The sequence below is a fragment of the Nymphaea colorata genome, chromosome 11 (genome assembly GCF_008831285.2).
Source record: "Nymphaea colorata isolate Beijing-Zhang1983 chromosome 11, ASM883128v2, whole genome shotgun sequence".
NCBI classification, from domain to species: Eukaryota; Viridiplantae; Streptophyta; class Magnoliopsida; order Nymphaeales; family Nymphaeaceae; genus Nymphaea; species Nymphaea colorata.
Genome location: NC_045148.1, coordinates 9360203 through 9383849, shown reverse-complemented (window position 1 = coordinate 9383849; position 23647 = coordinate 9360203). Strand labels below are relative to the sequence as shown.

The following is a 23647-nucleotide window of genomic DNA, read 5'->3' as shown; positions in this document are numbered from 1 at the left end:
TATCAATTGAAAAAGATTTATTAGAGCATATACGTGGTGCTATAAAGAAGCATGTGATGCTTTTCCAATACTATATTCTTGAGCTAATGACGCCCGCCTGAAAATGAATTAGCTTCATTAACTCAGGAAAACATGTCGATAGCAGAATATTTTATAACTGTTAAAAACATCTGTAGGGAGATTTCTCAAATTGACCTTGAGTCTAAAGTTAGTGAGGCCCGTATGCGAAGAATTCTTGTTCATGGACTTCGTCTAGAATTTAGCAGTTTTATAATTGATGTTCAAGGCTGGTCAGTTCAACTAACATTGTTGGAGTTGGAAAATCTTTTGATCAATCAAGAAACATTAGCGAAGCAAATGGCTGGACTTTCACTCAAAGTAAATAATCAGGAAGCTTTGTTTAGTAAGGGTCAGAGATCACGTTGGCCAGCTAAGCTGGTCATTAGGTCTCTAAATAGGAACATTGATGAAAAGAAAGAGAAAAATATAAAAAAGAAAACAAGAGAAGATACACAACAGCGGAGACCAAAGAATAAATGTTTCATATGTGAAAAATTGGGTCATTTTGCTCGTATTGCAGAGTCAGAATAGATGAATGAAATGCAGTCATGACAAGAAAGCAACATGGGAGAGCTAATGAGACTCTACATAAAAGTTTATTTTTGTATTCAATGGAGGTTAAAGAGGATATTACACAAGAAATATGCAATTGTATTCAAAAAGAAGAGAAGATCAATTATCAAACTGATTGGATAATTGATTTTGGATGTTTAAACTATATGACGGGTGATGAGTGCAAGTTTTTAATTATGAAAGAATATGATGAAAATCGAGTTGTTGGTACTACGAACAACACAAAGCTCCCAGTGGCACACATTGGAGAAGTAGAGGTTGTAGCAAACCTTGGCAAAGACTGGATTTTACGGAAACGTTTATCATGTTCCAGGAATGACAAAGAACTTGTTGTTTGTGTCACAACTTACAGTCTTAGGTTACTATGTATTGTTCGACCCAAATGATGTTAAAGTTTATTGAAATGAAGATGTTCAAAGAACTCTCACATTTGAAGGAAGAAAAATTGAGTCAATATATGTCGTGTCAGCAAGAACAACATATATTTACAAAATAAAGAAGCATGACACTTCGGATATCTGGCATGAGAGACTTGCTCATGTTGGATACAACAAACTTCGGGAGATGTCTAATAAGGGGCAAATGATTGGCCTTCCAAAGCTTGAAGTACAAACAGACAAAGTATCCCCTGGTTGTCAACATGGAAAGGCGAACAAAAGGTCATTCAAAGAATCCAAGTACAAAGTCAAAGCATCATTCGAGCTTGTGCATTCAGATGTATTCGGCAAAGTACAAAACCGATCAGTTGGAGGTAAATGGTATTTTATCACATATATTGATGATTTTTCAAGATATACTTGGGTTTATTTTATAAAAAAAAAGTCTGAAGCACTTGAAAAGTTTAAGGAGTTTCACCAGATGGTGCGAAAAGAACTTGGGTATAGAATTTGGTGTCTACAGACCGACAATGGTGGTGAATATATATCTGACATGTTTATCGCATACATGAGGCAACATGATATTCAAAGGCAATTTACATGTGCCTATACGCCACAACAAAATGGAGTGGCAGAACGAAAGAATCGTCACATAGGAGAAACATGCGGAAGCATGATGCACTCAAAGAACATGCCACCAAGATTTTGGAACGAGTGTGTCAGCACTGTTGTACATGTCATTAATCGACTACCATTGCCAAGATTTAATTTTAAGTCTCCATATGAAATACTCCATAAAAGGAAACTGTTTGTGAGTTATTTTAGAGTATTTGGTTGTGTATGTTATGTCTTTCTATCTGAACAGCACATGACTAAGTTCGACAAGAAAGCACAAAGGTGTGTCTTTGTTGGATATGATTCATATTGAAAGGGATGGCGATGTGCTAATCTTAGCACAGGACAAGTTCATGTTTCTCACGACGTCCTCTTCAATGAAGCATCGTCCTGGTGGTCAGAAGAAAAGAATGCACTTCCATATTCTCCAGTTTTTAAGAGAAATATTCGAAACAAAATACAATTTGAGATGAATCAAGGAAAACCTGAGCCGAAAGACATAGAAGGAAGACGACCAGATAAACAAGTTCATATCCCAAGACAAGAAGAACGAGCAGATCCATGGAGAACATGAGTCAATCCTCTTCAACAATGAAGTATAGAAGAAGAAAAATCATCACAACTTCAAGAACCAGAAGAAGCACCCATAACACTAAAAACAGCATAGAGAAGATTGAGTCAGCTTCTTTTGAAGAAGCAAAAGATGTTGAAAAATGGCAAGCAGCAATGAAAGATGAAATGAAAGCATTGGAGCATAACGGGACTTGGGAATTCGTACCAAAGCCTGCAAGAGTAAAACTCATTACTTGTAAGTGGGTTTACAAAATAAAAAGAAAGGAAGATGGCTCATAGATATAAGGCTCGACTAGTCGCGAGAAGATTTTCACAGCAGTATAGCATTGACTTTGAAGAAACTTTTAGTCATGTTGCGAATATCATATCTGTACGTATTCTGATAGCCATTGCTGCAAGTAAATCTTGAAAGCTATGGCAAATGGATGTGAAAAATGCTTTCTTATATGGAGATCTCGATCATGAAATCTACATGAAGCAGCTTAAAGGATTCAAATCTCCAAACTATCCAAACTACGTCTGCAAGCTAAGAAAAGCACTCTATGGACTGAAGCAAGCACCAATAGCATGGTATGAAAAAATAGTTGATTTTTTTGTGTTTAGTGGATTTCAAGTCGCCTCAGCATATTCAAGTCTCTTCATCAAGACAAGAGGTACGAAGATTACTATTTTGTTAATTTATGTTGACGATTTAATTATTACTGGAAATGACAATGAAGAAACTAATCTCATTCGTGAACATCTCACGGTGAGATTCGAAATGAAAGAGCTGGAAGAGTTGTGACACTTCCTTAGATTGGAAATTGACTATGAATTTGAAGGATTATTTTTAAGTCAAAAGAAGTATGCTCATGACTTACTACGTAAGTATGGTATGCTCGGTTGCAAACCTATCTCAACACCAATTGAGCTAAATGTGAAGCTTAAAATTGATGAAGGAGACAAGCTAGAAGGTGTCACTTTGTATCGATAACTGATTTATCAAGACCAGACATTGCCTATGCAGTTGGTGTCATAAACAGGTTCATGCAAACTCCAAGGAAACCACATTTAGAAGCAATAAAAAAATATTAAGGTATATCAAAGGAACTCTTGGCCTTGGTATACTTTATGATAAATGGACAACTTGTCAAGTTGTTGGTCATTGTGATGCGTATTATGCTGGAGACTTATCAACTCGAAGATCGACTACTGAATATACATTTAGTCTCGGAAGTGGTGTGATTTCATGATGCAGTAAGAGACAGCCGACAGTTTCACTGTTTGCAACCGAAGCAGAGTATAAAGCAACATCTCAAGCAGCACAAGAATGTGTGTGGTTGATGCGACTGTTGAAAGACATTAAACAAGATGTGAATTATACAATGAGACTCTACTGCGATAATCAAAGTGCAGTTAGACTTGCAGAGAATCCTGTCTTTCATACTCGAACAAAACACATAGAGGTAGAACATCATTTTATCAGAGAGAAGGTACTCAAATGAGAGATTCAATTGAAGTCAATTGCTTCAGAAGATCAAGTTGCTGACATCTTAACCAAAGGCTTGCCAATACAAACATTCGCCAAGCTTAGAAGAATGTTAGGAGTGATGAGTAGAGAGTCGGTAATGAAGGGGAGATTGTAAAGAGTCATGACTGACTCTCTTGGAAGAGTCGAGATGACTCAAGAGGCTACGAGCCTCTTTCTTTTGTAGTCGGCCGTAATGATTAAGAAAAACAAAAATAAAAAACAAAATTTGTAGAAATTGGTGGAAGCATCATCCACCGACTTCTTCATCTCCATCTCTATAAATAGGGATGATGGGCATGTGAGTTAAGGGTGTGAAAAAGAAGTGTGTTCAATGGGTGTGCTCACTTTGTGAGCTGCTTTGGTGATACGAGTGTCTTCCTTTGTAAGTGGGGTAGCTCATTACATGAGCTAGTGAGGTGAGTCTTTCATAGACTCTTGGTGTTTATGTAATATTTTATTATTAAAAATAGTGTAAGTGTTGATGCACATGTTACATCCTTGCTTGGTCAAGTTCATTTTGTGAACTTTGTTGGTGTTGTTATTAATTTTCTACTAAGTATACTTTGTTAAGAATTATTTTGGACGTCGACACTCTGCTGGATTTTCTCTGCATAAATTTGAGTTTGGTTCTAAGTTATATTGAGGTTTTCCAACAAAATATAATTCTACCAAGCGAGCTAAACCCCTTTTTTCTTGTCATAAATAGACTTTAAGAATCTATGATACGGATGTTTGATTAACGTTGATGAGAAATGTGTATCTGTGTGACACAGGGGTGTGTAAAGAAAAAAAAATGGCCTTGATAAAGTTCAAAAAAAAAGGAGAATTTCAGAAGGATGGAAAAGGAATGATGAAAATGTAAAAAAACTGAGCTGGAGTTGTGTCTTTGAGACAGTGATTCATGGGTGAGGAGTGCATTTGCGTGAGTGCTTTCGCTGTGGGTCGAAGAAGTCTTGGTGAGTTTTTTAAAAATGATTTTTATGTTGGGCGATATACACAAAACTCCGATGTTTGTGAATAACCAATGCCTTTGTAAAAGTCAGGCTTTGTTCATGTCTCACTGGGAGTTCTTCTCCTTAATTTTATTAGAAACATATAAAAGCTTAGAAACATAATCAAGCAATCAATTTAAAAAATAAAAATAGAAAAGGAAACCGCAAAACACTATGTTGAGAAACAAGCAGAGCAGGGCATCCAAAAACGAGAAACTGTGCTTAATTCTAGAAGATCACAAACTTACTCATAAATCTGATCTGGAGTTGTGTCTTGAGACAGTGATTCATGGGTGAGCGCACCAAGGTTGCCAAGATCCACCAGTGTTCCGTCTGCTTCAAGCTCTTCCCCACCAGCCAGGCGCTCGGTGGCCACAAGCGCTACCATTGGGACGGAGGAGTCGCCGCCACCACCACCACAACCACCAACACCAACACCAACAATTCGGACATGAGTGGAAAGAAGAAAAACTAATTCGGACATGAGCGGACAGCGCTACTGCATGCATGCAGGAAATGTTAAAGCTCCACACTTCCTTTCAATTAAAGGTCTTCAATTTGATTCAGAATGGTTTAAGTAGTGGAAGGAACGAGAGTGCGTTGCATGCGCTGTTACGCATGCAACTTATATACCCCGTAATAGGAGATGTGATATTTTGGTAATTCAAAAAAAAATGTTTTTTCTAGTCTTTTTTATTTTTTTATTGTCATTTTTGTCCTAATGGTATTTTCATCCTTAGTTATACTATGCATAACGAGGTTTGCTTAGGAAATCCATGTTCGTGCAGACACAAGAATCTACCTAGCTAGGTTTTATGTGACATTCTTGTCCGAAGTGTTTGATTCACTGATCCGATGTGATTTAAAATCATTGAGAATCTTTGATATCAGATATGAGGTTTTGATTGTAGACTAAGGATCTCAAATAATTTTTTTTTTCATATAGTGAAAAAAAATCCAATGTTTATTTATCATGTGCATCCCACACAAGAAACCTTAGGTCAACCTTGCCTTTGAGAACGAGGCGATCAAACTGAGCTCCTTTTTATTATTTTGGTTATTTGGTCTATTTTCTGGAAACTGAAACCCGTGTGGGCTCAATATCACTAAGACGAGGAGCTGCCAAACGCGATAATAAGACCCTTAATTAGTATATGGTAAGTTCATATCTAGTAAAATATTTATATCCCACACCATGATATTAAAATTGGTAAGCTTCTCTCTTAAGGCATAATATATCCCTCCATCTCTTAGCGGATATATATATATATATATATATATATATATATCTTTCACTGCTCCTGTATTTCGTTTCACAGTACAGATCCTAGACTTCGACTCACAGTTAAAACGAGTATAAAACGTGAAAAAAAACTTGTTTTTTCAAAAAAAAAAAAACAAAAAACAAAAAATACATATAATACCCATATTATATATATTATACCCACTTTTTTCTTTTTTTTCGTTTTTTTGTTTTTTTATTAATTTTTATTTTTTATACTTTTTTTTATTTATTAAATGTTTTAAATTTTTAAAAAAGTCACCGACATATTATCCAGATATACAACTTTACCGACCACCTCTCATTCATCTTAAACAAGTTACGCCTTCACATTTATTTCTTCAACCGATTCATCCGAGTCGGTACCCGGTTTGCGAGAGGGAAGGGAAATTGTTTCCAGCATTACACGTGGCAAAAGAAGTTGTCAGGCCTTTATTTTCCGGTCCCACGATGTTCGCAGACAGTCATATCAAAAAAGATAAAAAGAAAGGAAAAGGGTCTTTGCATGCAGCAGACTCTCACATTTTCCACGCACCTCCGCACAGGTGTCACCGTCGACGCTGCACCGCCACAAGCCGTCCAGATCTGAGATGGACGGCCCAGAACGCTGCAGCCAGTTACTTCCTCCCCATCTCTCAATCCCGACCGTCCATCTCCTCGTAGAAACAAGCCTTCAGACCAAAGGCGAGGAAGCCTTTTTTGTTTCCATTCGGAAGGGGAAAATTTTTGTCCCGGCTTGACCAGAATACCCCTCTGATCTTTTGTAAACTATGATAAGGATCTCGTTAATCAAACAAATTTAACTAAATACAAAAAAAAAAACTAAAAATATATGGCTTTTCTTAAGATTATTAAAATTAAAAAAATATGTTTAAAGTGAGAGAATAGAGAATAAATTCTATCTTTATATAAATTTCAAAATTCGTGCAGAATTAATGCAAGTCAAAATTTCCGGGGTCGTGTTTAAGGCATATTGGTTATGGAAGTTAGGGAGCGTGAATGAGATTTATTACTTATTTATGATGTCTGAATTAATTTTCTAATAATAACAATGTATTACCGTTTTCCGAGCGCCCTCTAATCCCTCAATCGCTCCTCTTATCTTGCATGCCATTTATGACTAAACATTGATTATCAGTATTACTACCGGATTTATCTTTATTTTTCAAAACACGAACATAATAAATGTTGATTGCAAATATTGAATATTTAAACTAATAAGCAAGTGAAAACTTATACATATATATGATTTGATTATCTCTATATAACTTACAAGTAACATGTCTTCAAAGTCTAGTCAATATAAACTCAATTTTACAGTTGAACTTCATTATTTTTGTTCAAAATGTTCACTTTTGTCCAGTCGACCGTTAGCCGATAGTGCCAAAATGTTAATGACCAGAAGTTTTGCATTTACATAAATAAATGTGCCGTTGTGCCAATCCTTTAATAGTTTAATTCAAGAATTCAATTCCAAAATGTTAATTTTAATTTTAAGAATAATAAATTAATAATAAGAACATTAATAAGTAATAATAAATATGAAAAATAAGGAAAAGGGTATTTAGGTCATTTCCGTTTGATGAGGCTTTTGCACGTTTCTCGTTGGTCTTCTCCCCCCCATGATTTTTCATTCCCTTCTCAATAAATCCTCCTGCGTTTCAGCCAAAAAAAACCCTAAAATTCAGGAAGAGGCTATTGGGGTGTTGCCACGTGTCGCGAGGCTGATTTTGCTCGAGTGTTCCCAAAATGCCAAGTACAATAAAAATTTTGATGATTGCATAAAATCTCAGTGGGAAAGGAAGTTGGGAGGTCACAGGGGAGAGGGAATTCAGGCCGTTGGATCCAAGCCGAGATCAACGGCCGGAATCCTCCCGTTTCAGCAGAGACTCGCTCTTGGACTAATAGCACAAGAGCCTAAATTTGTTTTTAGCTGAAGAAGTTTCTTGCATTCAGAGCTTTCACCTCCATTTCTTCTTGCTTCCTTCCCTGCCGGGTCTTGGGGGGAGGAATAATGCAGAATTGCTGTGATTTGGACGGAGATCTTGCCTTCCGGCTGCCGCAAAAATGTGCAAAAACCATGTTTGGAGAAGGCTTTCCCACCAACCCGCCGGTTTTTCTGTCCAATCCTTCACCTCCAACGGCTCTTGTTGAGTCACTGGGCTATGGCAGTGGGATTCATCATCTACAGCCCAACTCGTCAAGTGGGTTCCTGGGGGCTTACCGGAATCCGGCCACTGTCACCGGTTTCCAGCCGGAGGAGGCCGCCTTCTTGGACTATTTCGGGTGTGGAACATCAGATGGTTGTCATTTGGGGATTGAGGATATATTCAGTGATAACGATGTGGTGGGGTCTTGCTTGAGTGAAGGAGGGACTGTAGAAGGTGGGAATGGTGAAGGGACAATGCATGAAATGCCAAATGATCATCAAGAAATGTGTTGTGTTAGAGGAGGAGATGATGGGTCTATTGGCCGCAGCCTTGATAAGAAAAATGGTGCCTCACATAAGAAATCAAGTAAGAATGAGAAGAAAGGGAATGTGATCAAAGGGCAATGGACTGCCGAAGAAGATAGGTAAAGCAAACTGTAGATGCACTCTCTCTCTATCTCTCTCTCTAACTTCCAGTAGTATTGCTGTACAAGCATAATGCTTATGCAATTATTTTTGTTTGAACATATCTAAAGTACCAAAAATGATATGTAGAATATAAGTATCCCTTTGGATGGTTTTTTTTTTCTTTTGGCAAGTTCTCGCTTGATGGGGAACCAAACTTAGAGCAGTTCTTATGGATTGTAATCTACATTTTGTTGAATACTTCTTTGCTCTACTTGTTTCAAATGAACATGATCTTTTCTTGTCAATATTTCAGTCGATGTTAACAAGGTGCCTAGCAAATTTTTCTTCTCTTTTGTATGTCATTATCTTCTGTCTCCAATAATTGAAAGGGAACTGCAATTTTAGCGGCACTACACCAATCAATTTGATAAATGGAAAGGTAACAGGAAGGGGGGAAGAGAATGGAAATTAATTAGCAGCTCAAACTCATGCGAAGAAAGACAGTCTATTGTTTAATTCTTAACTTATATAGAAAACATTACCAGCTTGAGCCTTTCATAATTAGACGTCTAGAAAGTATAAGATCTCAATCTTTCCATGCCACAATTTGAAAATTAAGGTAATACGATGAGGCGCCCCAAACTACTAGCATCTTTTTTCATATTAAGTTTGCAAGGCTCAAGTTAAAGGAGCAAAGGGAGACGTAGTTCACGAAAGATTCAGTTTCTTCTATTCGCTTTCACTTTTCCCAATATTTAGTGATAAAGATTTGTGTAGTAAACAACATAATAGAGTGATCCTTCCATTTTCTTTTGTGGGTAGACGAAGCATGGGACCTTCTCTCTCTTTCATTTCTTTATATATATATATGTAATGGTTGAAGTATGTTGCCGTATGCAGGTTACTGAGACGTCTGGTTGATCAATTTGGTTTGAGGAAATGGTCTCATATAGCCCAAATGCTGAAAGGGAGGGTAGGGAAACAATGCCGTGAGAGGTGGCACAATCATCTGCGCCCCAACATCAAGGTCTCTCTCTCTTGCTACATCTCTCTTTCTCTCGGATATATGTTCTTTAGATTTCGTGCTCTACTAAACTTGGTATCTTCTATATATAGGCATGTATAGGGTAAATATATACGCATTTCTTCATGTTTGTACATATTGCTTAATTGACGATGTTAATGGATTTTGACACTGAATTTTCCTTTCCATTCGTTATTTTAATGGCAATGCAGAAGGACACATGGACAGAGGAAGAGGAGAGAATGTTGATTGCTGCCCATTCTGAGATCGGGAACAAATGGGCAGAGATTGCTAAGAGGCTTCCAGGAAGAACAGAGAACTCCATTAAGAACCACTGGAACGCCACCAAGAGAAGACAGCTCTCAAAGAGACGAGCCAAATCTCTGGACTCCGAAAATCAAAAGCCCTGCTCCATCTTGCAGGAGTACATCAAGAGCTTGAGTTCCTCTTCAGCTCCGGCGCCGTCAACATTGGCTGACGACCAAAATCATCAAAATGAAAACGAAAACCCGGTCGCCAGATCGACACAGCTGCGCCACCCAGATGAAACCCATGCACCAGTGACTTCATGTGATCACGGCACTGCTAGTCCTGTGGGAGGGAAAGACTACGCCTGCGATTACTGCCATGTTGGTAGCAATAGTAGTAGCAACTATCTGTTAAGCTCTTGCGAAGATCTTTTGATTCATTTTCAGGAAAGATCCAAAGATGGGAGTCAACAATTTAACATTAATGATCTCTTTGAGGTCCCATCCTACCAACTGGTTGAGCCAAAGAAAGAATTGGTGGTTGAGCCAGTGAGTCAAGAGAAGAAGATAGATTTGGATTTGCTGGAATATTTCAAAATGACTTCGACTCCTAGCGGGGGCTAGCGTCGTCAGTCTTTCCTTCTGTGTTTCTCCTGTAACCTTCTGGGGTTTCAAGTGGCGAAAGAAAGAACCAGGAAAGATTAATAGTATCGACCAAGAGGCTGAAAGAGTTACCAAGCTGCCCATCAAAAAATAGCGAGAGAGAGATAGTTCCTTATAGTTTGATGAATAAAAGTTGTATATTTTTCTTCTTCTCTTTTCCATTCTCGGTTTGACTACTGACAGTCAAACTTTATGTACACATGACATGAATGGAGACCATTAATTTGTTCTCTTCTTTCTTCACGATGAAGTTCCTGATCATGGTGCTTAAAGAACTGGTTGAGGGAGATCTTGAGAGAGAAAGAGAGGTGCTGTAAGAACGTGTAGATGGTGCAACATCTTTCAACGGATGAGGGGGGGAAGCTCTTAACGTGAAGGGCAGTGGAGCAGTGCCGACGCATCTCCAGCCAATGGAACATGGAGTGCCGTCTTTCTCCTCCTGCTGCTGATCATTTTGTCCTGCCTGTTGGAGAAGAAGATCTTTGGGTTCCTTCTTTTCTTTGCTCTCGTGTTTCTCCAACGATAAAAGGCGCACCCTCCGGCTGCAGCTAAATTCCATGAATTATGGTTTCTGCCGTTCATGCTTTTTCTCTTTCATGGCGCGCATTCTTGCTGCAACACGTGAATTCGAGCTGCGCGGCTGAGCCGGCTCAATTTCAAGTCGAGCTTCAGTTGGGCCGGCTCAATTCGGCGGCGGGCTGAGGCTGGCTCTTGTTTTGTTTTGAAATTTGAAGGCCAGAGCTTGGGCCAGAGAGGGGGGCGAGGCGAGGTAAGGCTCTCATGAGCTGTAGTCCTACTTCAAAAAAATATATTAATTTACATCTAAATTTTAAAAAAAATCACTGGTTGTATATAAAAATAAAAAATATATATTTTTTTTTACTCTAATAAAAATTTAGAAGCTTTAATTCGATCCCTCTTATAAAAAAATGTTGGAGAAAAGATCTTTTTGTTACTTCTTTTCTTTGCTCTCTTTTCTTTGCTCTCTTGTATAAAAGGCACAACTGCACCCAAATTCCATGAATTATGGTTTCTACCATTCATGTTTTTCTTTCTTTCATGGCATGCATTCTTGCTGCAACATGTGAATTGGAGCTGCACGGCTGAGCCGGCTCAATTTCTAGTCGAGCTTGAGTTGGGCCGACTCAATTTCGAGGGCGGGCTTGAGTTGGGCCGGCTCAATTCAGGGGCGGATTGAGGCTGGCTCTAGTTTTGTTTTGAAGGCCAGAGCTTGGGCCAGAGACCAGGGGCAGGGGCAGAGCTAAGGTAAGGCTCGCTTGGGCTCTAGCCCTACCTCAAAAAATATTTTTTTTAATTAACATCTAAATTTTAAAAAAATTCACTTTTTATATGTAAAAATTAAAAAAAAAATTTCTACTCTAACCCCTTATAAAAAAGAATCTGGTTCTGCCCCTACCAAAAACCATCATGAATTGAGCCATGGAAAGTCAATTTTAATAAAATATATAAAATATATATGAAAATAAATATATTAAAACAGTGCATCACGTACTCGCTCCTGCTGGTGGGCCAGCGGTGCATGCAAAACAGGTGACCTCCTGGCCTCATTCCCTCTTCGATAAAACATATTTGATTACGTATGATCATGAAAAACTCATTGACGACAAAAATATAAGTCGTATTTGGTTTTATATGATTTTTCAACATTAATGGTTTTAGATTTGTAGGCTCATAAGGTTCATTCTAGTCATGAAGGTGCCTCCCAAACTTTTACATGTTCGAGTGTTTCTGCCTTAAATTAATAGAACATCAAAACCTTTAATGAATGGAATCTGCAAAGTTTGTCAACAAGTTTTGAATCATATGATTTTTGTGTACAAAAAGAAAAAAAAAATTGAGGGCATTATAAGATGACACACGATGCCTGCAAGCTTCATGATCTGGTAAAAAAACTTGTCTTTTTCTCTCAAATTTTTGAAAAGCTTGAAGGTTTAAAGCCCCTACTAGTTGATGTTTTATTTTTCTACAATCGATTAATGTCTTCCTATTTCTCCCCCACAAACACGTCTCTGCATCTTTGTCTAATATTTAATGCCCGTTACATTGGCTTCACTGCTGAAATTATACTGTTTAATTTCTTATCTTTCGCTTTTCCTTTTTGCATTTTGAATTTCCACTTTTTTTTAAGGGTGGATTTGATAACTGTTTGTTGCAAAATATAACTTTAAGCTATATATTTTGTTGTAAAACAAAAATAAGTCTTCACAAAGTTGGTTATATACACTGTGTTGTATATGAATTTTTCATGCACCATTTTAATAATGACAAAAAATTACCTATGATTAATTTCAAAAAAAAAAAAAAATTTGTAGCGACAAAAAAGTAAACCATGAAAAAAAGATTTTAGGATTCGATAAAAAAAACTTATCCACTGGTATATGCATATCTTTATAACAAAAAAAAAAATGGGTCTCACTCTTAATGTTGTCATACACATTTGTCATTTCTCATACCTTTTTTGTTATGTCAACACATTATCTCATACCTCTTTTTCGCATCTCATACATTTGTCATTATTTCATACTTCTTTTCTTATCTTATACACATTATTTTATACCTTTGTTTAACATTATCATATTATCTCATACACCTTTTGTTACGTTATACACGTTATCTCACCCCTCTTTTGTTATTTCGTACACATTATTTGATACTTAAATCATTATTTTATATCACTCCTTGTCATTATCTTAGATGGATGTTAAAGTAAATATACATATTAATAATATAGTCCACATCCAACATATTAATAATATAGTTAACATCCAATGCTCGTTGTATACACGGTGGTGTAGCATACAAAACTTGGTCTCAAGTCTTCCGCATACTACCTCAACCCGTCTTTCATTTAGCCAACAATTACTTCCATATGGCCATTTGTTATGGACGCTAACATGTCAATAACATATTACCTTCATTTTAATAAATTTTTTTTCTGGCCAAATTACCAATTACTTTTTTCTTATTAAAATTTTCAGTTAATCAAACGCCTCATAATGGGTTAAATAAACCACCAAAAACAAGAACGGAACCATCAAGTTAACAGAGGGTGGTCATTGCAATTTTTTTCTAAATATAGTGCTTGATTTATGGCTAATATCGCAGAAAAACTCTTTTTGAGGGGTTTTCGTGAATAAAATTATTTTTTTATGATTCAAACAGACTAACCATAGTTTGGACTGGGGCCACGAACGGATGATCCCGATCATTCCTGATTGCAGACTTTGGAATTAAAAATGAGAGCTTCCGAATATACTAAGTCACCCAGACTCTTCTATTTTGCGACTCTCTATTTTACTGCTGCACCCAAGTTGCATCGAGTCGAGTGCACATTTTGCGACTCTCTATTTTACTGCTGCACCCAAGTTGCATCGAGTCGAGTGCACATCGAACATGAATGCAGTTCCGACTTCTTACCCGAACCTAATTAGAATATCATATTACTAAATTACTTATATAATATATATGTTGTTATGATATTTTTTTATGCAATACAATTATTCAAGTATGTTATATACATTAATAATTAAATTGTAATAATAATATATACATGCTTATTTTATAATATATATATATATATATATATATAATAAATTATTAATAATAATAATAATAAAATACCCTCACCGTACCTAAATTTTTTAAAATGTGCTGCTCTAAGTTAATATATCCCAAGTTCACATACCCACCATTTAACAAAATGCTACCGTAAGGTGGTTGTTGGACCACCATGACTTTACGGGACCCATTGTGGAATGTCCACAAAAAGCAGGACTAATTTGCAAAATCACGTGTGACAGTGCGACACAATGTGACGTTTTGCAAAAGAAACCCCTGATTTAGCTGAAGAATCCAAGAACAAACATATTACAAGACAAAAGATTTGGAAAGGAAACATCTCTAGAAGGAATTGAAGCACTGGTTCGTGGAAAATTTGGGCGAGATGCAACTGGCAGCCAGCACTGCCCATAAAATACAAGAGGGAACGTTAACGTTCCTGTGCTTCTTGAGATAGCGCGGCCCCTTTCTTTGGCTTCAGAAGACAATCTTAGAATGCCGGTAACTAAAACGGGCAGAAAACTCAAGCAGCCTTGGCTTCCGGCTTTGGCTTTAAACGTTTCAAACGGGAATACAAGAAGACTCCAGCCAATGCGACTCCAGTTCCTGCGATGAAGAGAATGCCAGGATGAGAAGCTGTTTTCATGGAGTCCTCATGCACCACAGATACAGTAGAAGGTCAACAGAGTTTGAAATTCTTCAAAATATGCGTGTTCTTGTGCAGTTGATCCCTTGAGGAAGAAAACATAATTGTAGGCGTTCGGGCAGCAGATGTAGACTCTAAAACTTAAAGGTTAAATCCTAGAGGAAAATATGGTATAACGGATAAAGATAACTTTAATGCCAAGTCCAAAATTTTGAATAAAAATTAAAATGCTTCTACATGTGTGCCTGTGTGTGTTTGTCCGAGCTCGAACAGAGAAGTTACCAAGAGAATTCATTGGAGAGACGGGGGTTCTAAAGAAGAGCACTGTTGAAACAATAACCACAACCCGCTTCACACAATTGCCAACAGAATGAGTTACAGGGGAGACCATTTCCAGTATCATATACGAAATCTGCATATCTCAAACAGAGCTATCGTTAATGGAGATGCCCAAATGAAAATGTCAAATAAAGCATCACATGATAAACGAAGAGAACAATCAACAAAAAAAACATGGACCGTATATGGAAAGAAATCCAATGAACATAGCATGCCATTTCATCTTTAAATTTGCATGTGCTTATTAAACATGTGTATATGTATGTTGGGAAGGTGTGTATGGAGGAAAATAGTTGCAGCTTGACTCAGTCTGCAGTCCCTTTGAAATCGGCATGTTCAAAAATATAGAAACTGGAATTTTCTTTTTTTTTTCATTTTACTTGTAAAGCTGACTTCAAAATGGCCTTAAATCAACGGTCTGAAACTTTTCTTGGCTTAAAAAATTCTTATTTAAATATCTCCAAAACACTTTGTTTACATAGCATCTGCTACTGCACCTTACCTTTGTTACAGCAATTAAATTTCAAAGAGGCATGTTGCCCATAAATTAGCAAGAAAAAGAACATCAAGGGCAACTGAGGTACCAAGCAAGACCTCTTTCTCAAAGTGTTACCATTCAAGGATAATTGAGCCAAAGACAACAAAAAGATAGAAACATGAGCACACACATGCAAAAGGCTTACCTGCTGATAAGTATGGAAACAGAAAGCGGCCAGGAGGGACCTTATGCATACCTCTTGAACATTCAAACCCTGAGAAAGTAACGTTTATATCAATTGGCCTAGACTGACAAACTTCATGGTGTAATATTAAATATGGAAGTAAGAAAAGTAATAAGTGAAGTCTGTAAGCTCTTACAGATGACTGCAGATAAGCCGGAGTAAACTTAATGCCCTCGGTAAATATTGTAACCGGGATCATAAAGAAAAATGACATGATTGTTATGATTGAGAAGAGGTTTATGTTGTCAAGACATTCCTGTCAGAAATGAGATACAATCCATTTCTATTCAAACAACCATGCAAATTTGTATTACCATAGCATAGTAATCCAAAAAGGAAACGGGAAAAACAACTACCTCTTTGTTCGCCATAAGCTTCTTGCTTAATACATTACGAGATTGGTTTGCCAGGTTAGATGCCATAGCGCTCCAAAATCCAGCCCTAACATCATAGCAAGCAAAAAGCAAAGAGTCTCAGCTACAACTAGATCATTCTTAAATTCATCAACCAATTGTTCTATACGATATAACAAAAGCTTCCACAAGCTCTCTGCCCTCAACAGTGATTATTGAAAAATATCAGGTTGAGGCTCTGTTATAGTTGGACAAGCCAATGATTACCTTTGAGTATGACCAAAGGCCTTTAGGAAACAAGAAACGCAAAATGTACACAAATTCATATCAAGACAGTTGCATACAACAAGAATGCTAAACGTTCTAATTCAATACCAGTTGAAAGAGACTTCAGTCATTGATGCCAATGCCACTCCACCTACTATTGGTACAAGGGAAGCAACTACAGCGAGTGCCGGAAACTGTGGTTACAAGAATTGACAAAAATGGTTTTGATAAGGGATAAAAACAAAACAAAAGAAAAGAAATCCTACAGCACAAAAAAATGAACATCTATTAAACGAAAGAATGAATCTCAAATGCCTAGAGAATACAGTAAACAGAAAAGAAAACAGGTTAAAGCATAAACGAAATGAAACTCTAGTAAATGAAGTAATATGACTGCAGATATAATTTTATTTCAAAGAAACTAGTCTGTGCTTTTATGGCATATACCAAGGGTAAATCGAGCAAAAGTGTACCATAGACAATTTGCAGGTGCCAAATGTGGCCCTGAGGGGTCAATTTTTTTCATCTGAAAATCAGGATCTCTCTCTCTCTCTCTCTCTCTCTCTCTCTCTCTCTCTCTGTGTGTGTGTGTGTGTGTGTGACATTCAGCAAGAATGGTCACAGATACAGATGAAGTTCAACTATCCAGCCATCAAGTTGGCGCAACTCCAGGTTTTCTGTTGCTTCATCCCCTTGGGAGGAAGAGAATATCATCCTTTGTTCTAAGACCATGAAGGAATATGGATGTAAGGATGAAGACAGAAAGTCATGGAAAAATTAGGGTTTTCCATGTTGGTACTTCATGCTCTCGCAGAAATGCAAGGAAGAATATGAGTGGCTATGGAATAAAGCTTCTTCAACTTCTGAATAAATCCAGAGAAAAGTACTAACAATTTATTACCAATGAAGGTGATTTGTGGTTTTGCAGAAGAGACAGTAGAAGAATAGATAGCAAACCAGGGTTTATCCTCTTCCATGGATGCGTGATATGAGAAAAATTATGCATTTCACTGCAGAAGTAAGAAGAAGACAAAGAGGGGCTGTACAGATGCTACTTTGACTCAAGGCCAGACTAATGATTATCATGGTCACGACTGTCAGATTTGCAGGAAGAGATGAGACTCTCTCTCTCTTGATGGACCAGTATGAATAAAATTAGGTGATCCTGTGCTGGTTGGAATTGCTCTTCCTGCACAGGAAAAAGTGGAAGAAGATGAAAAGGCCAGACTGTTCCTTTTCCCAACAGATAGAGCACCATGAAAATAATATCATAATCAATCAAACACGAGATGCAGTGGCAGCTAAAAAACATTGTCTGGCTATATTTATCCTGGATAATGCATCCAAGCAGTCAAGCATGACTCAAGAAACAAACAAGAAGTCTCTTGCCGAAGCAACATAATGGACAGATGGAAAATCCTCTCTCTCTCTCTCTCTCTCTATATATATATATATTGACAAGGAAGCTAATCATGGAATCGTGGGTGTAAGTGGGTTTGCATAGAAAGTTTGATATCCGTGTTTCATGCACTTAACCTTTTCTCTGCCTAGAACACATAAGTTTGAGTTGGTATCACATGCTCTCTCTATTTCAGAGATAGTTTTCTGGTGCTTCTGAAGCTCCAAAGACAGAAGGGGGATTACTGCTAAGACAACACATTACACCCAAAAAATAAACACATGGACTGTGCTGAACCCCTCAGTAATTAGTAACATGATCCCGTTCAACATCAAGGGTCACCACTTTGGCCCTTCTCAGATGTACAGATGGATTGAACTACAGATAGATTGGACTTGTACATCTTTCACATAGTTTCGTACAGAAATGTACCTTCCAACAAACTTGCATTCTCAGCAAGAATATAAATATTCCTGAATAACTTTGATGGACACTGGCAATGTCATCTTCTTCACAGTTCATAATTTTCAAATTTCTGTGGCAGTATCTTTTGTTGAATAACATTGATGAAGGTTGTTTCTACTTTCTACAGCTATTAACATGATCCATCAGTTTATATGCTTCCATACAGCAATTGATTTCTAAAACAGTATGTATAATATAGATATATTGACAACATATATATACGCATGCATGTCATACTCGGACAAAGTAAACTGCATAATCCTACGATGGAAGTTAGAAGACAATCATCACATTGATCAACTTACATTGACGAGGAAGCTAATCATGGAATCATGTGGATGTAACGGTGGGCTTGCAAACAAAGTTTGATAGCACTTGACCTTTTCTCTATCTAGAATATATAAGTTTGAGTCAGTATCACATGCTCTCCCTATTTCAGAGAATAGTTTTCTCGTGCTTCTGAAGCTCCAAAAAGAGAAGTGGGATTACTGCCAAGACAACACATTACACTAGAAAAATAAACACTCGGACTGTGCTGAACCCCTCAGTAATTAGTAACATGATCCCGGTCAACACCAAGGGCCACCATTTTGGGTCTTTTCAGATGTACAGATGGATTGAACTACAGATAGACTGGACTTGTACATCTTTCATATAGTTTCATACAGAAATGTGCCTTCAAACAAACTTGCATTCCCAACAAGAATATACATATTCCTGAATAACTTTGATGAACACTGGCAATGCCATCTTCTTCACAGTTGATAATTTTCAAATTTCTAGGGCAGTATCTTTTGTTGAATAACATGGATGAAGGTTGTTTCTACTTTCCACAGCTACTAACACGATCCATCAGTTTATATGCTTCCATACAGCAATTGATTTCTAAAACAGTATGTATAATAAATTGACAAACAATTCAAGGAACCGTTATAAAAAAAATGCCTAGAATTGGCTTGGAAGTATGTATGTCCACAATACAATTTCATTACTCTAGAATTAACAGTTTGAATAGAAGTTCCTTATACAGTGCACAAATAAGAGAATTTGTTTTGACATGTCGTTCAATGGTTCAGACACAGGTTTGCTAGGTCACTACATCCTTTAAAACTGCTTTTGTCTGTATCCAATGACGGGATTTCTCTTCCTATTAACACCTATATGTCAGAAAAAGATTTTACTTTACTGAAGTACATAAAATAATATTCTAATACACATCCACATTCTACAGCTACAACTGAATCAAGAAAAACAAAGGTAGGAACTGCTTGAGAACGGCATGGCCACTGGAATTTTTATTTGATCCTCCCAGGAACTAAGAGTTTTAACTAAGAGTTTTGGTGAGACAACAAGACAAGAAAAGAAAATTGCATAAAACTTGTAACAAGTAGCAAGCAAAATCCAAACAACACAATGCTGTTCCTTCAAGCATGTATCCTTTCAGACTAATCTGCTAATATAATGAATATTCAAGACAGAATAAGGATGAGACATACAGTAGTCATACACAAAATTAACTTTCAGAACCTGCTATACTACGTGAAAGGGTACTTTTCTTAGTTCAAAAATGAATGCCACCCACAATGACTATAATATGATAATGCTCCACAACATGGAACAAATGGTATATCAATCTGGGAAAGCATTACCATAACTACACAATCATGTGAGATCAGTAATTTCAATAAAGTAAGATGTTTAAAAACCTTACCTCTCCAAGAAACATTGCAGAAAGAACAACAGTGAAAAATGGCTCCAGAGCTTTGACTGTGTGTGTGAAGGAAACAGCAACTTTTCCAAGACTCAGATTGGTAAACAAATTTCCCAATGTGTGTATCATTGCCAAAGGTAAAATTGTCATGAGCTAAATGCAAGATATTAAGAGAAAATAGTGTCATGATCCATTTGAAAAATGAAAAACAAGAATTATAACCTAGCCACCCAAAAATTTGCAGTAGTACCTGTGATGAATTAATCTTCGGTCTCCTATATAGACCGGTTATCCACATGAACAGAATAAGCAAACATCCAACGGCTAATTGAAAACTTGTCATTGTTATTGGAAAAGGATAAACCTTCAGGACCTGTGTAAAGCCCATTTCCACTTAATATAATTCCCATGCAGTTAAACAGATAAATGAGTATTGCTACTAAAACACTGGTCAGTGCAAACAGAGTCATGCTCTTATAACCCAACTAGAACACAAGTTCAAACATAAAAAAGCCAAGATTTGAAATAAAAAAGGCATAACAAGGGCTAGTAAGCTACAACCAACTTTATGACAAATGGAGTAAATTTGACAGACAAAGGTCAACAATCTTGTAATTAGCTTTTGAGTTTGCGGCTGTTTGTCTCTTCCACACAGTTCCTATAGTTTTTATTCCATTGCTTAGTTAGAGCTGTTGCTGCACTCCATATGTGATCATCATGTTACCCTTGGTAATTTCCCTGCAAGCACTTTTCCCCAGGAGCAAAGTTTGGTTTTTTTTTAAGAAAAATGTTAGGAAAGCTTAGAATTTTAAATATTGAAAAGATCAACAGCAAACAAGAGTAACACAAGAATAGGCTTTCTAGTATTTTTTGTGATGATATTTTGAAAACACAAACTTAAAATGGTCATCATAGGTAAGGAAAGATGATGCAGTTCATGGTTCGCGACAAAACAATATTCGCCAATAACATTAACGAGTCTTATCGTGACTTGCCAGCAACGCAAACAAAATGTGACACTTCGGCTGAGCAAAAAACTTAGGAAGCAAAGTGTTCCTTTCTTAGTCCGAAGTGTCATATACAGAGAAGTCGTACAATGAAGCAAACAGAAAAACATATTGACTACTTTGCGAAAGAGGAGAAAGCTGAAAATGAAGATTAAAAATATCATTATTGATTGCTATTACTAAAACCATTCAAGTCATTCAATGTAATCACGTGACCCCTGAATCCCATCTTGTAGGCTCAGATAGTCAAAGCAGGGGCTGAGAACTACATAGTGGAGGGGAGCATTCATAGGGCATATGCATTTATCTACTAAACATTCGATTGTGCTGACACCAAATCAGGCTGTATCCTGTCGAAAAACTGGATAGAAAACAATATCCAATAGACTTTTCAGCTCTTTAATGTGAACGGTTTCATAGTTATAAGCTATCCTCGACATGAATGTCAAGAAATCAGGAACCTGTCTCTCACATCTTCACAGGCTAGGTTTCACATTACTAGTGGGGGTGTTGATGAAAAGACCATCTGGGAACAGAATATACTGCACAACCACTCCTTAAGTTTCATGGAGTAGGAATGATTATTCTTAAACGGGCATCGGAGAAGTAAGTGATTTGGCTCGTGCAATCTTTAGAAGGAATTAGCCATGAGAACAGATACAGAACTATTTCCTTTTTATAAAACAGTACCTTGTCAAGTCATAGGTGAAAATTTGACATTTTAAAGAATCTTCTTCCCGCTTTTTTGTAATCGATAAAAACGGAGCACACATGAACTCCTCGAACTAAACTCCCATTCTTCTGGATTTAAAAGTACGGATGGATACACCGTGCAATTAAACGCTTGCCAAGAAATACTAAACCACAAACTGATTATTTAGTTCCAACGTTCTCGATAAGAAGCATAAAAATAGTAACAAGTTGCAGATATACATCCATACAGTGACAATGCCACCACCAAAAGGGGAAAACAATGCCATTTGCCCAACACCCGTCAAACGTTATTGCATGAACATCAGAATCACTTGACAACAACAACGCAAAATAAAAGGTCGTTCGAAGGCCAAAAGAAGCATCTGAAACACTCACCTGTTTGTTGTAGATATTGAACAAGATATTCAACAGATACCAAAGACCAAACAGAGATCCCAGGACCAGCGTCTGAGATGTTTCCTTGGCCGGTAAAGGGAAGCCCCCTCCGACGCTCTCCGGCACAGATGCCGCCTTGACGAGCACAATCCTCCTCCCGCCATTCTTCTCCGGTTCGACCGGAGAGAAAGAAGAAACCAAATAAAGACGGTTAAGGGTGCGGGGCTTTGAGAAGATTGCCCTGCTGAGATGGAAAGACTTTCCGGAGTTGGAGAGGTTTCCTAGTGTCAGTAGGTCGTGTCTAGTCCTCTTGAAAATAGATTGTTGGCAGCAGGAGAACGCTATGGCTCCGCTCTGCATGTTTCCTCCCTCCCTCTCTCACACGGAGTGAGAGGAAGACTGCGACCTCCTCTCTGTAGATAGAAACGAGGAGCTTCGAACTTCCTCCCTCTCTCTCTCCACTCCGTGCTCTGCTCTGAATCTGTGGGCTGCTAGAGACAGTCCGAGAGGAGGCGACGCTTCGGACATCGCCGGGAAGAAATTGGTGGTCGCGGGCGGGGGCTGCTTGTGGACCTGGCGGTTCCTTTCTGACAAGTGACAATGGCGTAGCTGTCAGCATCCTCAAAAACTTCAAAAGGCCTCCGAACTCGAACTCTAAGATTTGGATCTAAACCCAATCGGTGATTCAAGTCGGCTCCCGCTCTAAACTCTAAGGTGGTGAACAACCAGTGGAGCGACTCGTTAAAGCTCGGTTCCTTCAAGCCGGTTCATTCATCGAGTTGAAGTCGACTCGTTCAAATAATCGTGTTAAGTTCAAACTTAATTCTATTCAAACAAGTTTGTCGAGTCTTTATCGAGTCAAGTTTGAGTTCAACGTAACGATGAGTATCAATTTTATTCAAATGAGGTTGTCAAACCTCAATCGAGTCGAGCTCGAGTTCAATACATAACTACCGAGTCGAGCTGCTTTCATCGAGCTCGAGGTTTCATTAGTTGAGCTGAGCTCGACTTGATTGAACTCGGATTCGACCCGACTCATGTTCACCCCCTACTCGCCCTCAACCTTACAAATAAAAATAAATTATTTTTCCCGCGTAGATTATTTTTAATTTGAAAAAAAATGTAATTACATAAGTTAAATGACTTTGCTCGCCCATATGATTCTAGTAGATTATTTAGTTTAAGTCCATGAAGATCTGTGATAGACCATAACATAAAATAAAGCTTGGGCTTTCACTTGAGTGATAGGATTAATCCCCTTGCTTTCCCATTTAGCCCAACTGAATCTTGAGACCAGATCCGGATCAGTAATGGGTTGGTCCCCCCGATCACGATCCCTTTTATTAAAGAAGGGTGCGATCCATGGACCGCACCCGCAACTTTGTCCAGATTCATTGAATCAGGACAAAAAAAAGGTTTTCGTGAAATGCTCATTGGCTTAAGCAAATTCCATTTTGGAGCTTTATCACTTTTTAACCAAACGACGATTTTGACAAGGAAAACTGTCCGGTCAAATTCCCTCACCATGGAACTTCTATTTTTTAAGAAATTAATTTTCAAAGAAGGGTCTGATGTGACATAGCCACAAATTTCATT

The 23647-nt window shown here is 37.6% G+C and overlaps 1 protein-coding gene across 1 annotated transcript; it reads right to left on the bottom strand.

The window, feature by feature from the left end:
• Positions 1 to 14312: 14312 nt before the first annotated feature.
• On the bottom strand, positions 14313 to 22657 carry LOC116265024 (phosphoenolpyruvate/phosphate translocator 2, chloroplastic-like). Its single transcript, XM_031645537.2, has 9 exons — positions 22052 to 22657; positions 20206 to 20328; positions 19956 to 20108; positions 16489 to 16574; positions 16117 to 16201; positions 15897 to 16016; positions 15722 to 15790; positions 14982 to 15111; positions 14313 to 14659 (listed from the first exon to the last, which is right to left on the bottom strand). Exons 1-9 carry the CDS (start codon positions 22409 to 22411, stop codon positions 14577 to 14579), a joined length of 1209 nt encoding a protein of 402 aa, XP_031501397.1. The 5' UTR covers positions 22412 to 22657; the 3' UTR covers positions 14313 to 14576.
• Between the last annotated feature and the right edge of the window lie 990 nt (positions 22658 to 23647).

Bases quoted from the DNA above. Each gene is read 5' to 3' on its own strand.
- LOC116265024 (XM_031645537.2), bottom strand. From the start codon at position 22,411: ATGCAGAGCGGAGCCATAGCGTTCTCCTGCTGCCAACAATCTATTTTC. The intron at 15,791-15,896 runs GTAAGAGCTTAC...TTACTTTCTCAG, and splicing joins CGGCTTATCTGCAGTCATCT to GGTTTGAATGTTCAAGAGGT. The intron at 15,112-15,721 runs GTAAGCCTTTTG...TGAGATATGCAG, and splicing joins GTTTCCATACTTATCAGCAG to ATTTCGTATATGATACTGGA.